The 24089-nt window shown below is 39.9% G+C and overlaps 1 protein-coding gene across 2 annotated transcripts in view; it reads left to right on the top strand.

Moving 5' to 3' along the window:
* itga5 (integrin, alpha 5 (fibronectin receptor, alpha polypeptide)) overlaps nucleotides 1-23360 on the top strand; it is a 55219-nt gene extending 31859 nt beyond the window's left edge. Inside the window, exons 17-30 of one of the 2 annotated variants that reach the window (XM_088331276.1) lie at nucleotides 397-554; nucleotides 626-763; nucleotides 7471-7538; nucleotides 11173-11323; nucleotides 11418-11510; nucleotides 12598-12677; nucleotides 12763-12843; nucleotides 12940-13045; nucleotides 14607-14765; nucleotides 15125-15232; nucleotides 19793-19906; nucleotides 20046-20147; nucleotides 21502-21624; nucleotides 21704-23360. In XM_088331276.1, coding sequence (XP_088187402.1) covers nucleotides 397-554; nucleotides 626-763; nucleotides 7471-7538; nucleotides 11173-11323; nucleotides 11418-11510; nucleotides 12598-12677; nucleotides 12763-12843; nucleotides 12940-13045; nucleotides 14607-14765; nucleotides 15125-15232; nucleotides 19793-19906; nucleotides 20046-20147; nucleotides 21502-21624; nucleotides 21704-21787 — 1565 coding nt within the window. In that variant the 3' untranslated portion in view covers nucleotides 21788-23360. Of the gene's footprint in view, nucleotides 1-396; nucleotides 555-625; nucleotides 764-7470; nucleotides 7539-11172; nucleotides 11324-11414; nucleotides 11511-12597; nucleotides 12678-12762; nucleotides 12844-12939; nucleotides 13046-14606; nucleotides 14766-15124; nucleotides 15233-19792; nucleotides 19907-20045; nucleotides 20148-21501; nucleotides 21625-21703 lie in introns of both variants that reach the window. The other variant, XM_088331275.1, reaches the window with a different exon arrangement.
* Nucleotides 23361-24089: the final 729 nt, after the last annotated feature.

The raw sequence follows: 24089 nt of genomic DNA, 5'->3' as shown, positions 1-24089 counted from the left end.
GGAGATAAAATAGAATTTGCACAATCATTTACTGTGTTGTTAAATTCATAGATTGAAGCATGTGCAAAGCCATGACAGGACTGAATGATTGTTTATTGTATCTGTCTGAAAAAATGTATTATCCAACCTCCCTACTTATTGTATTGTATAACTTTGTGTTCAGAGTTAATAAAAACCTGTAGTGTAGCACCTTCACATCGTAGATAAATTGCCAATGAACGTGGACCAGTTTTTTTGGGCTGCGATGCATATCCAAAGGTTTTTTAAATACATCTTTATGTTGTCACTCGTGTCATGCATCATTTGTCTAATCATCAGTGAATCGACATTTGATTATTTCTCTGACAGTGTAACTCTGTCATGCAGTGAATGAACAGGTACCTTTGTTACTTGCAGATTTCCAACTGGAGGTGCAACTTGACAGTCAGAAGTTCAAGCAGAAAGGTGCGGTGAAAAGAGCCCTTTTCTTGGACTCCAAGCAATCTATGCTGCAGATGAACATGATGGTGCGCCATGGGGAACGTGTATGCAACCACACCAAGATCTACCTAAGAGTATGTTCTATATCACATCACATATATTTTTAACCTAACTGGATTTCAAAGGCAATTATTTTCTGTGACAGGATGAGAAAGACTTCAGGGATAAACTTTCCTCCATCATGGTGACGTTGAACTTTAGCTTGGATACCAAAGCTTCTGCGGATGCTTACGGTCTGCGACCCATTCTCAACTATCAATCCCCCAACATTATAGAGCAAAAGGTACTTATGATTTAAATGAAAACATGATATTATGCTAAGGCACAAGTACTACACAACACAATGTGAACAAGATTCAACTAGAAGTGCATTAGTGACATGAAAAAGTACATTTTTCGCCAGGGGTCCCAAACGCAGGAGATACAGTAGGTCTTTTTGAGTATTGAGCTACTTTGAAAATGTAAATGTAAATGAAAAGATTCATAAAAAAGTGTTTTATGTTGGTAGAATGTGCCTTTTAACTGAAATAAGAAATCATTAAGATAATAATTTTCATGATCCATTTAATTAATATTAATCATGGACATAAGAATTGGTTATTTATGTAATCACTCCGTGCCCTTTTTCAAGAAAAAAATATTGGTGGTTGGTTGAGCCTATTTAACCCCTCTAGCAACCCTTTCCTAATAATAATAGTATAGTAACAACATAGTAATAACATGATAACAGTTGTTTTTTGGGAAAGGGACATAAACCGGTTAGCCCTTTGCACAAATGAGTAAAAAAGAAGTTGAGTGGACTTTCAAATAGGTCGGTGACCCTTGCTTTACACAGTTTAATGAGGTGCAAAGCATGTGATAACATGGATACACATCACTGATGCCTCAAAAGATTATAGCAGTGAAAAGAAAACCTCTTCACACAAGAAAATAAGGTGATTTAAAGGGGATTTCTGTAAAACTGTAGTAGTACAATCTCCTCTCCCAGGTTACTCTTAGATGTGGAAATGCAGTGCACCAACAAAATTCCTTCTCCCAAACCTGGATGACTTGTGGAATGTGTGAGTGCAGGTATCTGTTTCTGTTTCTGAGATTTTGGACCTTATTTTAAACTTCACAGCTGTGTGCGTGTGATTAAAAAAGTTGCTTGCCAAAACCATGGAATAACACATTATATAGATGGATATACCTATGGCCTTTTCAGAGAGACTGCAGTAAATAAAATGAAAATTATCCATCTATCTACCTTGGTCATATCCCTCAAGAGGGGTGACCGACAGCAAGACAAACACATACAATAACAAAGAAAATAAAAGGGGGAAAAAAAGCAAAAAAAAAGAACACAAACATTTTTGGACCATGGCCAACCCAATTGCCCAAACACCCAAACAAGTTAGGCACCTCGGCACCTAAGTTGGTCATGCTTTCGTCCCTCTAGATGAAACGGGACACAAGAAAGCGGCCATGTCACTCGGGTCAGGGTGACACAACACACTCTTCTGTTCAACAGCAGGGCCCGACAGCTTTCACTGGTTTACCTCTGCCGTATCATACGGGTGCCCAGCCCATCCTTAAGAACGCATCCACAATCCCACTATCCTTTCACAACACCTCTCCACTCCTTCCCAACAAGAGCTCTAGCTTTCATTATATTTAGACCTCTTTCCTGCAGTGCAGTCATAACACCATCCATCCACGTCAATTGCGGCCTTCCTCTTGGTCTCCTTCCATTTACTTCTGCTCTGTAGATCCTCTTCAACATTCGCTCTTCATCCATCCTCTCCATGTGTCCAAACCAACCGAGTACTCTCTTATCAACACGCTTGCTCAGTTCCACGACTACTCCAATTCTGTCTCTCACAATTTCATTTCTCAATCTATCCAATCTTGTCACTCCTAACATACTCCTCAAACACTTCATCTCAAAAACATTCAATTTTCTTCTTAAATCTGCATTGAGGCTCCAAGTCTCTGCACCATACAACACAGTTGGCACAGTCCCCTCTTAACATCCATACTCATACTCTTGTTACTCATCACTCTCCTCAAAGCACCCAAAACCTTGCTTCCTTGATTCACTCTGTGCAATACCTCGCACTCCATTCCACCAACTGCAGCCACATCACAACCCAAGTACCTAAAGCTTTCAACTTCTTCCAGCACCTGTCCATGCAGCCTTATATCTAACGTTATGCCCACTTCATCACATGAACACTTCATCACCTTACTCTTCCCAACATTGACACATAACTTACGCCTATCACATACTCTTCCAAACTCCGTTACCAACCTTCTCAATGTTTTCTCAGAATCAGCCACAAGCGCTGTGTCATCTGCAAACAACAACTGACTTACCTGCCACACTGTTCCACTGTTGTCCATCATCTCTACACCTCTGCCAAATACTCTTGCATTCACCTCTGGTAAAATGAGAATGACCCATGAAAATCAACAAATACACATGAGGCTTTTTTAGTGAGTTTGCTTGTCTTCATTTGTCCCATTACTATGAGTCCCACAGTGGTTCTCGGGATAAAAATAACATCTAAAGTATTCGGGACATTAGATACGACTTTCTTTTTCTAACAACTACTACGAGTACTCATGCTTCTGTTATCATTAATACTGACCCAAACCTAGTAAAGCGCTTTGAGTGCCTTGCTGAGGGAAAGCTTAAACACATAGTCTAGTCCCCCTGGCCATTAGACTGTTAAATGGTCAATCTAACATATAGTTAACTTAAATCTAAACGGCTGCTAATCTGACTTTTGCACTTCTGGCAGTTTTTTTTATAGCTTGCCACTCCTTGCACATTGCTCTCTGCACTATTGTAATTACAGCGTTATTGTTACAGTGTTAATGTTACTGTGTACCTGACTTGTTAACCTGACTGCCCATTTTGCGCATCTGGTTTGCTACTCTTCTTGCACTATCGGCACTATGGTAAAATACTATACGTAGCCAAAATACAATACAACATTATTTATATCTGTACATTCAAGGAAACTGTGGGGGTCAGATGCATCGACATTTCGTTCTGTATACACGTGTACTAGAATGACAATAAAGTAGATCTGAATCTGAATCTGAATCTGACATACATTAGGAAAAAAAGTACTTTTGATGAACACTATATGCTTTATTTATTTTTATTAACTTTAAAAAAAAAACATTCATTCTCAGCTTTAGTTTTCTTCACTTGAGTCGACACAGTGATCTTTAGGTTGAATTACTATTAGAATTGTCTATATAGTCATAGATCCAAAATAGATTTTCTTTGCAATATACCTGTACAGTACCTCCCTACCAGTTAAAATGGAGTGTTCTGGTTATAATTTTGTTTATGTGCCAGTCATTTCCTGTATACACTCTTCACCAGGGGTCTCGAACGTGGTGCCCATGGGCATTTGGGTACCCCCTGAGTACAGCTGGAGGTGCCCCCATACCAGTGCAGGGTAATATAACTGGGTGCCCCCTTCTCTAATTATTAACAAAAAGTAGTTCACGGCTTGAAAAAGGTTGGAGACCCATGCTTGACTGCTGCAAAATTTTACCCACAACAACATATCAAAAATACTCAGACGACCCATCAGTTCTTGCACTCCTCTGTGACAGTCAATCCATCTTGGAGTACTAGAACACAATCAAACATTTCACAAAATCATGCACAACTGCTCACCTCAAAATCAATGTCAGTAAAACAAAAGAAGTATGGTTAAGCTTTAGCAGGGCCTGCCTCAGGAAAAGCCTGATCCCCTCTGCCATTACCTTTTAAACAACAGGACCCTCTGACCCATTCAATCAGTCTGCTCTAATTGTCCCCCTGTCATGTAGGTTTGTCATTTTGGGCTTTTTGGTATGATGTAATATCTGTTGTTTATCTCTGATAGTCGGTGGAAGTGTATTTCCCTAAGGCGACCAATACATTAAATCTAATCTAATTTATTATGAGATAAGTAGCAGAATCAGCCTGTTTTTTGCTTATGTCTGACCATTGAAAACGACATCATTTGTTAAGACTTCAGAACAAACAAGGTTTTGCTTCAGAGGGCAGATGAATCATGATTGGTCGTTCTGTGATCAGCAGCAAATTGCCACCTCCTAAAATAAATTGTTGGATTTTGCTTCTTAACTCACATTATACATCATCAATAGTCTTGATAACTCAGTGTTTAGGCTAGTCAGGGTTCATACAATGAAATGAAATGAAATGATCTGCATTTATATAGCGCTTTTCAAGTCAATGACTTCCCAAAGCGCTTTACAATGTGCTCCACATTTCCCAATAGCGGCCTTGCAACCTGCTTATCGGGGGTATTAGGGGTTCAGTGTCTTTCCCAAGGACACTTCGACATGTAACACGGACGAGCCGGGATTCGAACTGGGATCCCTTGATCCCAAGACGAGCGCTCTACCTCCTGAGCTACTGCCGCCCACAAGATGAATGTTATTTTTTGGGTTGACTTCTAGTTTAAATATATCTACATTTTTAATAAAAATATATATTGTATTGGTCCTTTAGACTATACTGTATTTGATCAAATTTGGAATTGGATCAAAAGAAACAAAGTTTGGAACAACACGTCACAAAAAGGACTGTCGGCTTGATGTGGTGTCTGTCCAAAAGTCCTCTAATTGAACATCTTTTATTATTACAAAACTGGAGGATAAACATGTGTCAGGCGCATTTTTATATCCTATATGTTTTTCAGACATTGAATGGCATAATACGTCCGTTGCTTTTTAAGAACGGTGTCCTAAAAAGTTTTTCCGTGTTGATTTGATGCTCGAGCATCACATGTGCTTCCCACACAGGTCCAGAGAAACATGTGCATCGTTAACATGGCGGCTTGCATAATTAGAGCCTGTTGATGGTGTAATAACAGGGGGGGGGGTTGGGAAGGCATGTTGCTCTCTCTAATCACCTCCTTATATTTATTTTCTTCGTCATCATGACACTGACAGTCGCAGCCTGATGCAATTTAGCTCGCCGCACGTAAAAACGTGAGTTCAGCGACAGCACTTTTTGGCCTGTTTTAGATCGTTATCTCATTAGCGATTCAAGCAGCCTGTGATGCTATTTGCGGTTATCATGCGAAGCTCATTTCAAGCACTACTTAGATGTCAAACATATCTAACATAAATGAATAAAATATTTGATAATTGTATTTTCAAATATTCAGACCTCAAAACCTTTTCTTTCAGAATATTGGAAAGTTGCGACCGTATCTCTTTCTTTGAACACATCGCGAATCCATTGCAGACGTGACCAGTTGTTTTTCCCTAAAAGAGGCATGGTTTTCGTCAACCGTGTGTCTTACTTCTGGGTGAAAACCGTCTGCAACAACAAATATTCTTTACAGTGTGTCTTCACACGGGATAGGCAAACTACTGGCCGCATGTGGCACAACAGGCTATTCTTTTTTTTAATCAAGCCCGAAAAATATAATGAAAGTATGTTTTAAATAATAAAAAAAATATTATTAACGAAAATGTGTTGTTTTTGTCACCGTTCTTGTTTCCCCAACACTCAAAGAGCTGGGTATTTTTTTCTAGCTATGTTTTTCAATTTTGTTTTGATTATCAAGATATTTATCACATTTTCAATGCATGTGATCATGTTTAGTACACGATTTATTGTTTTGTGTTAATCCCGAGCTGTTCAAAACCATTTTGAACAAAACGTTTATTTATAGCCCAAAAAAGAACATGTAACTTGTGAATGTCTGCATGTTTGTTTATTCAAAGATGAATATTATCTCTATTTTTCAAAGGGACAGTGTATATTAGTCAGCGTCTCCTAATACTAAAAAACATCTTTCATTAAAAAAAAAAACAACTGTGATTTTTATAATAAGCAAAATAAACATACCTTTTTTCAAAACATTGGTAGGTCTAATTTTACACAACTTGAGCCTCACCTATAGGGAGCCAACATATTTGTCCACCATTTTAGAGCAATGGGTAAGAACAAAAAGCATGTAAAAGGCTTGGCTAAAAAAAAATGAGAAGAAAAATCATGTTATTTGGTCATTTTGAGTTTTCTTAGTCTGTATTCTTCCTTGTATTTTTTAGCACTCACTTTTGGTTGCACGACACAATACAACAACATCTCGTGGCCAAATAATACACACTGTCCCTTTAAAATTCCCCAAAAGAGTTTTTGAAATGGCATAAGTTGTATAGGCCTACATTGTCCTTTCCCCATACGTATTGCAGCGGCATCTGATTCGAGACTGTATCAAAAGATACAAAAAATAAAATCAATGTTTTTTTCTTCCCTCTGGCCCTTTTGCCACATGTCTTCAATCCAATGCAACCTGCGATTCAAAAAGGTTGGCCACCCCTAATCTAAACTAAATGTAGCGATCATTTGATTTAAGACGGCAACATTTTGAAAGGTTTTTGTGCAGACCCTCGGTTTAATAGTACCGTTTACATAACACGCGGTTGACGCGCGCAATCAGAGCCTCGAATCATGCGGCGTTAGCCCAACTTCACCAACGCCGCCTCTTGGGTTTCAATAAGGTGCCGCAACATTCGGGAAAAAGCTTGGCCGCCGCAGTGCTCTGTGATGTGGGAATGCGGCGAACTCGGCCAGCTCGCAACCACATGCCGCGTGCCGCAAGAGCGTATCCTTCCCCTTTGGCTGGACTCAACGCTTCCTCCTGCGACGTTAAAAACACGAAACACATGCTTGCCGACACAGCTGGCTGAGGAGTGCGTGTCTGCTCCTATCATTAGCTCACTGGGGTCGTCCCTATTGAGCCTCTGCAGTGTTTCGGATCATCTATCCGTAATCCTATAAATAAAAAGCGCGGGGTTGTGATCCAGGTGTGCGTCCAAATGTCATCAGTCACAGCACATGTTGCGTTGTGCTACAGTCGTTCTCATGTCTGCCTTCAACGCGTGTGATTTATCATCCATGCAATTTAAAAGAGAAGTGTGGCTTCTGCAGTATATTTTTTCTAAAATGAATTTGTGTTTCAGGCTCATATTCTGCTGGATTGCGGAGAAGATAACATCTGCGTCCCCGATTTGAAGTTGGCAGTCAATGGGTGAGTCTTTCATTTCCTCTCACATTTCTTGGGATCCATAGAAGGAAACTGATATCATTGGCTGTTTAATGGGGGCCAGGTAATAACTCTAAAAAAAGATTTTTAGAAGGAAACTGATTTCATTGGCTTTTTAAACAGGCCCAGGTAATATTAACATAATAAGATTTTGGTGAGGCACAGTAATATCTCCAAATAAATGAACCTACTGTACAGCTTATTCATTGTCTGAATGGCAACATACTGTACAAACGGCAGCATAGAAAAAATGTAAAATGTTGTCGTCTTACTTTTACCCATCAATAATATCTGTGCGCTGCTAATTTGCTTTACTCCTGCGGAATTTTAAAGTCGAGTTTGGAAAATTTCTATTTCAGGATAAAAACCTGCATTTTTGAAATAAAGGCCAAGCAACCTTACAAAAAATTCCAGATGGCAGCACTTAAATTGCTGTGGGCTTGCTTATTCTACTATTTCTATTGATTGACCCAGAGGAAGTCCACCATATCAGAATGATTGGTCGTGTTCTCACCATTGCCTCCTGACACAAGGCACGCAATTCTCCTATCACCTCACCTATATGATGACTTTGAAAATGTTCACAACAATTTTAGAATATTTTTTAATAAGGTAATTGTAAATATTTCAATCTGATTTAACAATGTTTTTTCCTGCTCTTTTTTGCTTATTAAGGCATTAGGGTGTTTGGGCCCTCTCCATTAACAATTGTGTTTGACTTACGTTGCATCCATCCATTCATCCATCCATTATGTGCACCCCTTACTGAGTAGTAGAGTCGCAGGGGTGCTGGAGCCCATCCCAGCCATCCTCGGGCAGTGGGCAACCCTGAACGGGTTGCCAGCCAAGGCGCACAGGGACAGACGAGTCGCTCGCTCATTGACATAACCTAACATGCTCATAACATGCATATTTTTGGAATGTGGGAGAAAACCGGAGTGCCGGGAGGAAACCCACACAAACACGGGGAAAACATGCAAACTCCACACAGGAGGTACGAACTCATGACCTGAGAACTGTGCCACACACGCGCTAACCACTTTTCCGCCGCACTGCGACTTACGTCGCAGCACCCACAAAAACTGAATGAAATGACATTTTGTGAAAGGCATTCAAATTTCTATATATTTTTAACTTCACACTGAAAATTAGATAGAGAAGCACTAAAAAGTTGGATGTTTTTAAGCACATACGCCTACAAAAATCAATTTAATGATGGTTCTAGATAAGAAGGGATTTCTTATGTGGAGCCTACTTAACTAGTATACTATATAATGAGATAGGGTATTTGAATTTTAGCCATAATTAGCAATATTAAAACATTAAAAGACTTTCATAAAGTATGGCATTTTTGTGTGTTTAATGGCATTACAGAAAATAAAGTAAGCACAATATTCTAAATTTCTGAGACACTCCTGTAAATCTTTAATGTAAAATGCACGCTAAAGGTTTTTGATACTAATCAGGCCTTTGCACTCAAACCTGGCTCCATCTGTTTTTGTTACACCACTATCAGCTTAAACACAGTGAAAAAAAAGGTCAAGTGTCAGCATTTCAGCATGAGAAATGGCTCCACGATGTTAAAAACAGGAAGCGTGTGCACTGCGCAGGTGCTACGAAAAACGGGGGACAGGCAAATTTTGGGGAACTTTGACTGTCGCGTGGCAAGAGTGCAAAGGTCCCGCCTGATGCAGAGGTTGCCACACGCTGCTTTGGGAAATCTGTTAACATTTCTTCCACCCTGATACTCCCTTCTCTGCTCTGTTATTTAGATTTCACATTCCTATATTTATCTGCCATCTGCCTGAATGGGCTACCCCTCGCTTATGGAACAACCTGCTGTGGATGCATTGGAAATGCACTCTAGAAAAGGGTGATAAGCAAAATAAGAAACTATTTCCGAGTTTTTTTTATTCCTGCACTACTTTGTCCAAGAGTTAATGTAATAGCCACAATTTTTGCAGCCAAATAAAAAGAGGCCATAACTCCTGCAGTGTTTATTCTTGCATTGGGCTGCCAAAGCACACAACCTGTTCAAGGAAAGCGTCCCTCGGGGAGGCTTCTCAGTGTTGTGGCCTTTCACTAATTTGCAGCCTTTGTTTGGCTTGAAAAAAAAGTGCAGAGGCAGAGAAAAGGTGACTACAGTTGAGTTACAGAACGGCTGCTAGCCAGCTTTGTATTTATGAACGCGGATGTTAATTAGAAGCATATGCGTGACTCTCGCTATGGAATTCTTCATTGTTCCTTGGAATGGGAGTAGGGAGAAAAAGAGAAGAGTTGTTCCATGGTCTCAACATTTTGTGCAGTTTGTGACAGATTGCTTAGTGACTTTTAAAGTTCTGTAATGTGTTGTCATAGCCTGATGTCATAACACTCGGTAAAAATACTGTTCAATTTTGGAGCTGCTATTTGGTGTGCAGCCTTGTGTGATTATGAAGCATTTTTCTGGACTTAACTCATTTACTTTACAACAGAGAAAACGTGGATTACAACGCAAGAAAATATTAGGTTTCCCACATTGTGTCCATTTTGTATGAACTTTGCTCCCAGCATTAATGGTTTACAAAGAATAGCATGGTGCTATTTTTACAACGTCTTAGAAAATGTTAGCAGGGTTTTTTCTTTAATGAAAAAGAAATACTAAAAATGCCTACATGGTGCGCATCAAAAATGAGATTCTTCTATCATTGTTGTAAAATGTTAGCCTAATAATAGCTTTACTTTTTTCATTTTGTTATACTGTGTATTTCACTTATTTCTTTTAAAAAATACAAATCCAAATAAAATAATCCGATACAGCTGATATGTATTTTCATTTCAATAAATTATTTTCTACGCACCTTTATGAGTTAAAAGGTTGAAGACAGTAAAACAATTTGCCATAACAGACAATATTTTTGTACTTTGTTGGAGAGTGATTTTACAGATGTGCTGGTGGTTTTCTTTTATTCTAAGATTAAAATGCTGGAAGTAAGAAAAGGACTGTTCCATATATGTAGTCCAAATGCCAATCCAAACCCCCCAAAAATGAAAAAAGTAGAGTTTATTCGAACGCATCTAAGATCTTCACATACTTGCACGATCAACAAAAAGAGATTGAAAGTGACTGCAATGACGATTTTAGCCAGAAGAAAGCAGCAGAAAGTAGAATATTTTGAAGTTACATACACTTCCTTTAAATAATAAGCATGAATACATGAATTATCTTTTAAATTTACATTTTTTAAATACATGCAGATTGAAAAAATTTAAAAAAGAGAAATTAAAAGTGTGGTTTGGTCACTTTGAATCCCAGTAGTTTGTATTTTTTCCTGTGCTTTTTTAGCACTCATTTTTGGTTGTACCACACGATACGAGACACCCGGTGGTCAAATAATACACAGTAATTTTAAACATCCCATCATTATTGACTTCAGTAAATATTTTAATAAATACTTTTTTTTTTAAATTGATGAAAAAATGGAATTTCCAAAATTCTACTTCAAGAGAGCACACGGACACTGTAGACCTAGCACCACGTAGTGTCTAACTGTTGACAGTTGTTCCACATGTATTAATTGACCGGGTGAAATCATTTGAACTCAATTAACAATCATTTACTGGCTTTACTGCTCCACAGGGACAGAAAGGAAGTGTACCTGGGCGACGAAAATGCCCTGACGTTGACTTTCAACGCCAGAAACGAGGGCGAAGGCGGCGCTTATGAGGCTGAACTCTACGTGGTGCTGCCACCCGAAGCTGATTACAGCGGCATCGCTCGTAATAATGAAGTAAGCGCAGCTGCATTTCCCCAATAAAACCAAAAAACACCTCACGGAACTTTGGGACACATTCTCACTCTTTCCTCTATGTTTGGGCCAGCAGAGTTTGAGCCAGCTTACCTGCAGCTACGACACAGAGAACCAGACCCGATACCTCAGCTGTGATCTGGGAAACCCAATGAAGTCTGGCACAAGCGTAAGGACGCCGTGGAAAGGCACTTCCTTGACCAAGGATGTTTTATGCTCTTACGATAATGAAGCAACGGCTTAGATTTGCTTCCCGTTATGAGACAAGCAAATTTTAGGGAAAGTCTTGGCATTATTTTATTTTCTTTGCACACATAACTCGTTTTTTTGTCTGGGTTCAATTTTAATTTCTTCTATAGAAAACCTTATGCAAGTTTATTTTATTTGCAAACATTTTTATCTTTCCAATTAATACCTTCAGCGCGCTTAAAAGCGCGATTGCAAATGTGAGAAGTTTGCCACCAAACTCTCTTGAAAACACAGGAAGTAGATACAAACTTTACACAGGAAGCCGGAAACTGGGATAACCACAAAGCTAGTGCGCTAACACCCATATTGCAAAATCTATGAAATTTCATAATAAATGCACCAAAATTGCTGATTTCAAATAGCTGACATCTCATTTCTGAATTGTTCCGCTGACAAATAATTTTCCCCCATGGCCCCACTAAAATGAAGTTTTTTTTTTGTTTTGTTTTTTAATATTTGAGAAGTTTAGATTAAATGATAACTTTCTCCTGGAACAAAATCAGCTGCTATGGGGTGTCTGTATTTTATTAAATTAAGGCACTTTCAAATTTGCCAGACAGAGCAATTTTACTTCTATTGCACATTACATAAATAACGCAACTTCTTAAAGGGACAATGTGTAATATTAAGCGCCGCCTAGTGATAAAACATTATTGATTTAAAAAAATAAGCAAATAATTGTGAACTATCATATAAACGTGCATTTTTTTAAACAGTCGTAGGTTCAGACGTTTTATGTATTTTACATAACATGAGGCTCACCACAAGAGAGCTGACATAATTGTCCGCTATTTTGCTTCTAGGGGTATGCGAAAAAACAACGGAAAACTGTTTAGTTAGTGCTTTAGGATCACATACAATCTAAGATACCAACTCTCCTCGGGGATATTCACTTCCTAATCCATGGAAGGCAAGGTGTTCTTAGAGAATATGCCACTTTCTTCTTCAACTGTTTTTTTCTTTTTTTAAGTGTACTTCAGCAGTGCTATTTTGAATGTTCTCCCCAGCTTTGGGCAGGTCTTCGTTTCACGGTGCCTCGACTGAAAGACACGCACAAAACTGTCCAGTTCGAACTGCAGATCCGAAGGTATTTCACCTGCACTTAAAAAGTCCCAAATCTTCTTCTAGGCTCTTGAATCATCTCACTGTAATCTTGTTGTCGGTGTCTGCAGTAAAAACGAGAACAACTCCCACAGCGAGGTGGTGCTGCATAAGTTGGACGTGGTTGTCCAGGCTGAGGTCATCCTGCAAGGGTGAGCAGTCTGAAGCATCAAAGAGTTTTGGTGCCCCATCAAAACATGTTCTCACTCCCACATACTCTTCCACATGTCTCTTTTTTTTATTGAAAGGGTGTCCCGTCCAGATAAGGTCTTCTTCCCACCGGCAAACTGGAAAGTGACCAAGAGCTATGAAGTAGAGCAGGAAGTGGGGCCAGCAGTGGAACACATCTATGAGGTAACCCTCCTCTTTTCACCCTGCCAACCAGCTCATGTTGGGGAATTGTGTTTACACGGGAAAGGAAAACTCACGCTTGAAATATTTCGCTTGTGAAACATGTCCTGATAGTTTATGGCCACACCTCATGAAACTTGATTGTCATCACAATTTGTCGTCCTGTAAATAGTATCAGCATCCTTTTTAGCAGATGCAGGTGGCATTTTTGAAATTTTACAACTGCAAGAGAGATTCGATTTTACCATTTGATCACAATGTCATAGGTTGATGTTTATCTAGTTGGTCTGTCATTTTCTGTCATGATTTTCTGAGTCTTATTTATGTATCTTGCTAAAAAAGTAAACCAAACGAAACCCACAAAAATCTTGTTGCTTTCTACAGAAAGTCTTACCACATTGGACAATATGCCATATTTTAGATTTTTTTTGTGGGTTTATTTTTATTGTAAAATAAGAAGAAAAGCATGCTTAAAATTAGCTAAATTGTTTCATTCAAAAAATAATTATGCTTATTATCTAGATAATTTTTAATTTATTGTTTACTAAATAAAGTTTGACTTAAAATGTATTTTATACATTATTTCTTTGTTAAAACCAGACATATTACTTATTTTATAAAACCTATTTGATAAAAATGAATTAATCCAAAGACATTTTGTTTAAAATGATTTTGACTAGTCAAGTCATGTTTATTTGAGTTATAAATCTTCATTTCAAACGTGTTACAGTACTACAGTGGAACCTCGGTTCTCAACCATAATCCGTTCCAGAACCCTGTTCGAAAACCGATTTGGTCGATCACCGAAAATCGTTTTTCCCATTAAAAGTAATGTAAAATCGTTTTAATCCGTTCCAACACCCTGAATGTTTACCACGAACGTAAACATGAGGCTAACCCAGGCTAATCGTATGTTCGCGTTAGCGTAATCTTCCGTACAAAAGATTACGCTAACATGAACGTGTAAAAATAAAAAAAGGATTATGAAGAGGATTTCTTACCTGTGTGGTGAATGGTGGGGAGAGAAAAATCATCAAAAGTTTTTCAACCTCTTCCAAAACTTGCGGCAGTTGCTTGCTTATAGCGCTAACTTCCTTAGCCGCATCACTCGATTTCACAGCCTCCTTATTCTTTACTATTGACTGATAGTAGATTTCGCCATGCTGTAAGCACTAGCAAGATCGGAAATTCGTACACCTCTTTCATATTTAACTATTATGTCTCTCTTAAAGGCAATAGTTGGACGAACAACTTGTTTTTTTTTTCACCTGTCCTGCTTGCGCCGACCTTCTTCGGAGGCATAATTAGTGGCTGAAACACCCGTACGCCGCTCAGCATCGCACCATAGCGTACCGGCGTTCGAACTCCAATTTTTTGACCGAACAGCGAAGCAAGAATTTCTCGAAATTTTTGGTCGAACACCTATTTGTCCGAACTGAGAGGCGTTTGAAAACCGAGGTTCCACTGTATTTAATGAAAAAAGTAATTGTATACTAGGAATGCCTTACTTTGTTATGGGTAACAAAGGTACCAACAAATGTCAACACCACATTTTGTTTTGCAGCTAGTGAACAACGGGCCCAGTCGGATCAGCCGCACCCTGCTGGAGCTGCGCTGTCCCCTCGCTGCTCAGGGCCAAGCTCTGCTTTACCCCCTGGAGTTCTCCACTGAGGGCCCAATCAACTGCACCTCTGACGGCAACATCAACCGCATGAAGCTCAAAGTGAGTGTGGGCAAACACAGAAAAACTTGAATTATGACCTCTCGGGGCCTCACCCAACTGTTGAAGGCCACCCCATTGATTGCTGGTGGGCTGTATGATTAACCGTTCGCCGGACTGCCAGCTCCAGCCGGGACGTTCACAACCATAACAGCAAATGCTCTCATTTTTAGCGGTGTATCCCCTCACTTCAGAGAGAAGGGATTTGTACGTGTTTACAGATGTTGGGCCGAACTCCTCTGCTCATCCTCTTATGGGGAAGCTCAAGCCGACTACGCTTGCGTGCGCCTGATTAATGGCACGCTGACATTGGGGCCTCCGAAAAGCGTGGAAAACATGTAACGCGCTTTTCTTCCTTGCAGCTCAAACACACTGCAACAGAACCGCCTTATCTGGCTTTGAAGGCTCCCGAGCACCGGGTGGAAAAGCGGGATGCGCACAGGAACCCACTCGCACACTTGACCAACTTGGTGAGATATTTCCCCTTTGAATCTGCGGTTACCATGCAACAATCGGAAGTGTTCTTAACATAGTCATATAATCATAGCTTGGAATGGACAATACAAAAACTAACATTCATGATAATTTTGATTGATATTAGTACAAGATTGTTCAGACTTTTTCAATTACTAAAACTAAAGTACCTTTCCACACAGTTAATGCTAATTTACTGTTAGCATTTTTATGCTAGGCTAGCAAAATATATCTATGTATATATATATATATATATATATATATATATATTCCGGGCAGCACGGTGGTTGGCGCGTGTGCGGCACACTTCTGAGGTCATGAGATCGAACCTTCCTGTGTGGAGTTTGCATGTTCTCCCTGTGCTTGTGTGGGTTTCCTTCGGGCACTCTGTTTTCCTCCCATATTTCAAAAACATGCATGTCAGGTTATGTCAGGTCTGTCCCTGTGTGCCCTGCGACTGGCTGGCAACCAGTTCAGGGTGTCCCCTGCCCACTGCCTGAAGACAGCTGTGATGGGCTCCAGCACCCCCGTTACCCTACTGAGGATAAGCGGTGCAGATAATGGATGGATGGATATATATTCCTCTCACTTCTTCTGATTAAAATACTTTTTATGATGGCAGAATCACACAGATTTGCTCCGGGCTTGCTACAATCATCTCGGTGCAGAAGAGAATTTACAAATACTGGCTGACAGCATTTCCCGCCCCCCTTTCTTCATTCATTCATTCATTCATTCATTCATATATTCATTCATTCATTATCTGCACCGCTTATCCTCATTAGGGTCGCGGGGTGCTGGAGCCCATCCCAGCTATCTTCGGGCAGTGTGCAGGGGACACCCTCAACTGGTTGCCAGCCAGTCGCAGGGCACACAGGGACAGACAATTTGCTCGCTCATTCACACCTAGGGACAATTTGGACCGGCCAATTAACCTGACATGCATGTTTTTGGAATGAGGGAGGAAACCGGAGTGGCCGGAGGAAACCCACGCAAGCACTGGGAGAACATGCAAACTCAACACAGGAAGGTTCGATCTCATGACTTCAGAACTGTGCCGCACACGCTCTAACCACTGCCCTGCCGTGCTGCCCCTCTTTCCTTAAATTATCCTCAATTATTTTGACAGGAGGAGGGATGCCACATCAAATTCGAGATAAGGATTTAATCTATTGTGGCCTAATCACAATTATGAGGTGTTAAATATTCAATCATAATTTTAATCAGGGGGCAGCACGGCGGCGCAGTGGTTAGCGCTTGTGCGGCACAGTTCATGTCATGGGAACCTGTCGTGGGTTCAAATCCAGCTCCAGACTTTCTGTGCAGAGTTTGTATGTTCTCCCCGTGCTTGCGTGGGTTTCCTCCGGGCACTCCGGTTTCCTCCCACATTCCAAAGACATGCATTTCAGGTGAATTGGCCGGTCCAAATTGTCCCTAGGTGTGAATGAGCGAATGAGTTGTCTGTCCCTGTGTGCCCTGCGATTGGCTGGCAACCAGTTCAGGGTGTCCCCTGCCCACTGCCCGATGATTGCTGGGATGGGCTCCAGCCCCCCGCGACCCTACTGAGGATAAGCGGTACGGCTAATGAGATGAGAGATGAGATGAATTTTAATCAGTGACAACGACAAACAAAATATTGAATTTCTGGATTAATATGGATGAATCGTTTTACATACAACAAGTCCAATAGTGCGCTGGGACATAAAAATATCCTGGACGAGGAAAACTGCGCATGGGCACAAGCAATTATATTACTCGAATACGTTTAGACGCCAAACGATCGCAAAATGGAAGAACTAACCTCAATCACGTCAATTAAAAATCTTGCCATAGTACTAAAAACATAATCTGATTATTGTGCGCATCTACATGTTCTTTCAATAGTGGAAATATTCTATTTCCAATAGAATTATGCCTTCATGTAATATCCATGACTTCCCGCATTTTAATTTTTTGGCCTCATGTTTTCTTCTCTGGATTGTTTTGCTCCCTGACTCTGCTCCTTATTTATTATTTCAATAAATTGTGGGAGCAGGATTAAAAAAATGCCTCTAAAGATTGTAAAAGGATTTTCACTATGGACTCTGATGCATCAAATATAACACATGTATTATGATGACGCTTGAAATTATATACTACCAGAAACTTTTGAGTTGTTCATTTGCAAAAAGTTACTCTACAAAATCAACACAGTTCAGATGTAGAATTCTATTAGACACCCGCAAGGATGTGTTGGCATTACCACATTTCATTGTTTGTTTACAAGAATCAATGACAGACAAAGACAGCGACCACAATCACTCAGCAACAATCGCTTAGTTTCCTGCTGCTTCTTTTAATGAAAACAACTGCAAAATTTTTGACCTTGGCATTCCTACCACTAAAACCCCCAAGTCAACATATTAAAACTGGCAGGAAAAATATCACTTATCCCCTTTGAATATTTTTCTATTTTTGCCGTGGGCAACGATGAGGTTTGAGCAGGAGGACGCGGCTGTTTGATTGGCCTTAATAAGTCCGTCTCACTTCGGGTCTCCTCTTGCTGCGTTGGCCTTCATCATTGATCCAAAGAGAAAACCCTCCTGTGGTCGTCTGACGGCTGTTTAAGGGGGGCCTCATTACACAATCCTGAAGCTACATACAGTCGACTACTTTAAGCAGTAGGGCACCATTATGCAGGTTTTTACTTTTTTTAATTATTCTTTTTTTCAATTCAGAGAACATTCCATTGAATCTAATAGGAAACAGGCATGGTTTAGGTTCTTAACATCAGACACTGTTATATTTATTTGACCTGCAGCGGTTAAAGTGCCTCTCGCTCACTTGACTTGAATTAAAATGTAAAGAATGCATATTTCCCCTTTGCGTATCCTTCACCTGTCAGCAGACGCAAGGGCTTTGTATCTGGCCTTGAATTTACAGTGAATTTACAATCTTTGGCCAACCGTAATGACTTACAGAATGTGAGAAGAAAGCTGATTCGTTTGTGATGAATTTCTCACAGGAAAGGATGGAGAATGACATCTTTTCCAGGCTATCATCTATGATTTATTGCTCACATGTGTAAGGTTTTTGTATGCAATTGGTATTTTCACTATAAATTAACAATTAAGTGATATAACATTCAAATCGGGGTTTTATTTAAAGGAGCTGTACAGATTTTTGGAACTTTGTTACTCTCTGACAAAACAACTCATGATAGCAGCCTCAGTCAGCTCATTCATGATGCGCATGCAAGTGTGTGCAGTTCTCGGAACCGCTCTTTTTTTCATGTTTTGGGGGGTTTGGGTTGGCATTTGGACTTTACTTGAAGCAGGCCTCTTCTTACTTCCAGCGTTTTCAGCCTACACTGACAAACACAAAAACAAATAAAACCTGTGGGGCATGACATCACTATATCACTCCCCCTGCTCCCATTTCTTGAACCTAATTTGTTCCGCCCCGAACAACTTTGATACAACTAAAATAAAAGCAGATAGTTACAATGGAAAATAAAGCATTAGAGCTCTTTGAACGTATTTAGGCATTGCTAACATATACTTAACCCTTTTGACATGTGGAATGTGTCAATGGGTTTTCTTTTGAGACACAATGCATGTCGGTGTACATTATTTGGACGTGAACTCAAAGTGTTTCAACTCAGCCATTTATGAATATTTTTTTACATGAAAACACTAAAAATGTTCAGTGGAATGTTCCATACACATATATTTTTTCATTTAGTTATTCCCCCCGCCGCCCTTTGCCCCTTAGGACAGTACAATTCCTAAAAGCAACTATACAGAAAACTGAACTGCATGTACATACAGTATACATAATATTTTCAAGGTGAATATTTCACAAGGTGGATGAGTGGTTAGCGCGTCCACGGCACAGTTCTGAGGTCATGGGTTCAAATCCTGCTACCAGCCTTCCTTTGCGGAGTTTGCATGTTCTCGTGTGCTTGCGTGGGTTCCTTCCGGGCACTCCTGATTCCCCCCACATTCCAAAAACATGCACGTCAAGGTAATTGGCTGGTCCAAATTGTCCCTTGGTGTGAATGAGCGAGTGACTTGTCCTGTCCCAGTGTGCCCTGCGAGTCGCTGACAACAAGTTCAGGGTGTCTCCTTCCCACTGCCCCAAGATAGCTAGGATGGGCTACAGCACCCCCTTGAGGATAAGTGGTGCAGATAACAGATAGATGGTTATTTCACAAGGCCTAGGTAATTAGAAATTTAACTTTGTCAAAAAGTGGTAGCAAAATTATTTTTAATACATGCCAATTTTCCCCTCAAAAAACTCATATAATTTTGCCTGAAAACCACAATTATTTGGACTTTAGCGCCACCAGTTGGTGTAGTTGTGTGAACACTCAGTGAAACATTTTACTTGGCATACAATTGACTTCACGCCACTTGCTAGAAAAATACCAAAATCCTGGGAAAAGCATTAATATGCATTCAACTTTTTTAGGACACCTCAAATGACACACCCAACCTCCCCAAAAAATCTCCAGAATAAAATTTGTTTTGGCCTGGAGATCATCAAGCCATGTTGTGTCTCCTGTTTTTGTTTAGTCCTGCTCCAATGTGGACTGTTGGGCCCTGCAGTGCCAAGTGGGCCTCCTGGAGAAGGGGACCACGGCCATACTCAAAGTGCGCTCCCGCATCTGGGCGGGGACCTTCATGGAGGTTTGAGAAGATTTCCTTTCTTTAGATAACAGATGAGAAGCGCTGTCGTCCAGTTCGACCCACTAAAGTGTTTTAACTTGTTTGTGTCACTCCCTAGCGTATATTTGTAACAATATATGCACTTGACCGTTCCCTGCAGAGAGCTTATAAGCAGTATGTGCTGGAGTGCCTGGCCAGATACAGTGTGAAGACCATGCCCTATGCCATCCCACCCAAACACGTTCCCAGTGGACACAAAAAGGTATTTAGGAAGAACCAAAAGACATCCCAAAATTCTTATGTATAATTATATATGATAATGACCAACGGCATAGATTTCGCAGGGAAGGAGGGGACTTGTTTCAGACAATATAAAACTGTTTTTTTCCCCACCAATATTATAATATAATTTTTAAAAGTGCGCTATGTCACCACCAATGTTAAGATCAAACCTACACCCTTGATATACACACACACACACACATATATACACATACATACATATTAGGGGTGTTCATCACCAAAATGGCTGGACAATAAATCTAATTAATTAAAATCTTTATACATATTTTAGAAATTGACATTTTGAAAAACCGCCCAGTTGAAGGACTTTAAGAGTTGGTGCTGATAAGTTTTTAACAATTTGCAGAATTCCGAGATTCACAAGACGTGCTTTTAATAATTACTGTACTAAGCACCCATTAATAGTTAGGCACACGAAACAAGTAATATTTTTTTGCACCAAACCAGAATGTTAATTTTATTTTCTAACCTATTTAAAATCAGTTGGAGTAACCTTACCTGATTTCACATCATGCTTGCTGTATTATATAACTTGAAATAAAAGTTTGTCAGGTTAGGAAATGAAATGTAATTTTAATCAATGTTTAAAATTTGTAAACATTTTTTGGGGAGGGGAAACATTCTTATATTTATCTATGTGGTGTTTTTACAATAAAAAAATAAATGAATGATCTCCTAATGGTCAGGAATAATTGCAAAATGTCAGATTTGGGCCTAAAGCCCAGCCCCCAAATACCTTTAGTACACAAAATTCCCTTGTCTCTGCCAATATGAGTGTATTCTACTTAAAGTGGACATGTTATTATTCAGCACTTCTGTGTGTTTAAAAAAACAATATTCATCCATTACAAAAACAATATCAATTTTAGTAATAAGCGAAGATACATGGTCCATGACATAAAATGTAAATTTTACAATATTATTAGGTCAGGAAATTAATATTTATTTTACATTACATGAGCCTCACCTTGTCCGCTACGGTTATCCTAAAACCTCAAAAAGGCAGAGGAAAAAGTAAAATGGTGCATTCTAGTCACTTTGAATCTCTGTCATTTTGTATTCCTCCTTGTGCTTTTTAATACCCGTTTTTGGTTATTTAAAAATGTATTTCCATTATATCGTATTAAATTTATCTTGATTTGTCATTCATTTTATATCTGGTACCCGATTGTTAAATAGCCACTAAAAGGTATCGGTTACCATTGCGAGCACCAATACCTCTAATAAAAACTGGTTTCGAAGCTTATACCTTGTACCAGTACCCTGCCATCCCTAATATCTGCTCTTTGTATGTTTGGTTATGTAATACACAGGTGGTGACACCGGTCATGTGGAACAAGCCCGACATTGAGAACTCTGTACCCCTTTGGATCATCATCTTGGCCATCCTCGCAGGCTTGCTGCTTCTGGCATTGCTCATCTTCGTCCTGTACAAGGTCAGCGACATTGGGGAGACAAAAATAATGCGCTCAAAGTCTACCTTGACTGACGTGTTGTCTGGTGTCCGTTCCACAGTTGGGCTTCTTCAAGAGATCCCTTCCGTACGGCACCGCCATGGAGAAAGCACAACTCAAGCCGCCAGCTACCTCGGAAGCTTGAGCGGCGAGGCAGAACCAAACCGGGCTGCACGATCGCAATGGAGATGCTTGATGGAGGATCGGAAAGAAGCAAGACCACTGGAACTACTACACAAGCCGAGACTTTGAGACGGACTCCCAACCCAATGAATGTTTGTTTTGTATTTATGTTTGGCGGCAGGTCGGTTGGCAAGATGATGATCAATTTGTAGGTAGTTGAATGAGCTAACCTCTCCCCAAGTGCATGCTGGGAAAATCTTTCAGCTCCTGGGACAGGTCAAGCGGGTATAGACATGCGCCAGGGCAGATGCTCCAATGAGCTCTGCCTCTGTTGGGAGGACACTAAACAGTGCTGCCTTGAGTTTTTGCACTCAAAGAAAATCTACTGATTCGCTTCCGAAAATGCCAAAGACTGACTCGCACTCCTGACGAGTTCTCAAGACGCCTGCTACTGATTGCTTCACTGGTTCACCCCGCCTCAGACTAGCTCCAGAATGGGACTGGGACAAGAGTGTTTTTAACATAGCTTCAAAGGGCAGTTTTGTATTCTGAAAAGTAGCCATTCGTGGAACCAAACTTCCACCCCGACAATCAGCAAGTGTGGTAGCATGGGCATCCGCAGCAGGTGTCGCTATTTATGCAGGTGTGAAGGAGTCCGTTTCCACCTCGGTGTTACTGTGACCTACTCTATTTATGACACTTTCCTAAGAGAGAAAATAATCAGCCCATTACCAAAGACTGCAGGACTGAACTTGTTCTAGACAACTGCTTTTTTGTGTTTTTAATATGAACTGTTTTTTTTTCTGAATACTTTTGAGAGTGCTCGCTGAAATGCATTTGTCTGAATGATATATTTATGAATGTTCATTTTCCTTGTTTAAGCTCCCGCACCGTTCCCAGTGATGAGTCCTGGTTAGGCCCACTAAGCGCTGACATCAGTGTTCTATCAACATGGCGAAGTAATTGTTGGTTTAAAAATCATGATAATGTATACATGTATGTACTGGTATACTATTTAGAATGATGTTTAAATTGCCTTAAAATGTTTTCAATTTTCAGGTATTGCCATATCAAGTGATGCGATGCATTATGATACATATATATTTTTTATATTTTATAGATCAAGGGTCATATCAGTAGGGTTGTGACACTGCTGGGTGGGTCCCTTAACCACTAAGGTCGTCGGACTATCGGTTCCTGTGGTTTGTCTTGGACGAGTACAGCCTGGTGGGTGCCCATCCCTCTCCAGGCCATTAAATGTTTCTTCCCCGTCTCGAACCGGGGACCGCCTGTGTGAATGTGCTAATCACTGCACTACAGAAACACTTTTTGTTATCTAATCAAAAAAGTAGTGAAACATTGGTCATGATTTAATTCTAGATAATTGTTGAGACAGTGTAAGGATAGTTAAAGTTATTATTGGCATATCAGTATCAATACACTGATAATGTGAATATAATTTTGTCATCCTTACATTGAACTCCTGGAGATGATCACAATACTTCTGCTATTGTTAGGTGACTATCACATTTAAGACTGGGCAAAATATTGATTTCTATCATTCAGCCTGGAGAATCAAGATTTAAAAAAAAATAGGCCTCCATTTATATGAGGAAGTAAAAAAAAAAATACTTTGTGACAATAACTTTCTCAAAAAATAGGTTTTAAGACAAATCTATCCATTGGAGCCTGTGCCTCAGTTGCCTACATGTCACAATTTGTTAGTTAAAGTGACAATGTATAATTTTTGCTCCCTAGAATTTACTGTATTGTATGGTGCAACTGTAATTGAGTGCTAAAAAGCACATGGAAGAATACAAACGCAAGTGGCCAAGAGACACAAATTTTCTTCGCATTATTTTGCCCAACCTTAAGTGAGGTTTTCGGGTATCAGTAGCATCAAGTAGTTATTTCAGCTCTCTAGGTGAGGCTCTTTTTATGTAAAATAAACGTGTATTATTTAAAGAAAAAAAAGCATGTTTACATAAGTTTGCTTATTTTTGAAGCTACAGTTTTTTAACCACTCACTCACGGCTCAGGGCTCCTTTAACCGCCAGGGCACCACTTCCTGTGGTGCGTCTTGGACAAAGACACCTTGGCGGCGGCCATCCCTCAGCAGGCCTTTTTTGGGATAGGGGTTTGATTGGCTCTAAATCATAAACAATATCCCATTTATAATTAGATAATAATAAGCAACAGCTTTGACTAATTTAAACTCCATAGCTATATTACACCTTCAAACTTTCAAGTTGGCTTTTTTTAAAATGACAAATTAATTTGACCTATAGCCGAACCCTGATTGCATCACGACAATTCTTATTATT

Source organism: Urocampus carinirostris, chromosome 3 (genome assembly GCF_059441175.1).
Source record: "Urocampus carinirostris isolate Australia breed hairy pipefish chromosome 3, RoL_Ucar_1.0, whole genome shotgun sequence".
In the NCBI taxonomy this organism is placed as follows: domain Eukaryota; kingdom Metazoa; phylum Chordata; class Actinopteri; order Syngnathiformes; family Syngnathidae; genus Urocampus; species Urocampus carinirostris.
The sequence above is the reverse complement of the archived record's forward strand: the minus strand, read 5'-3'. Positions and strand labels throughout refer to the sequence as shown.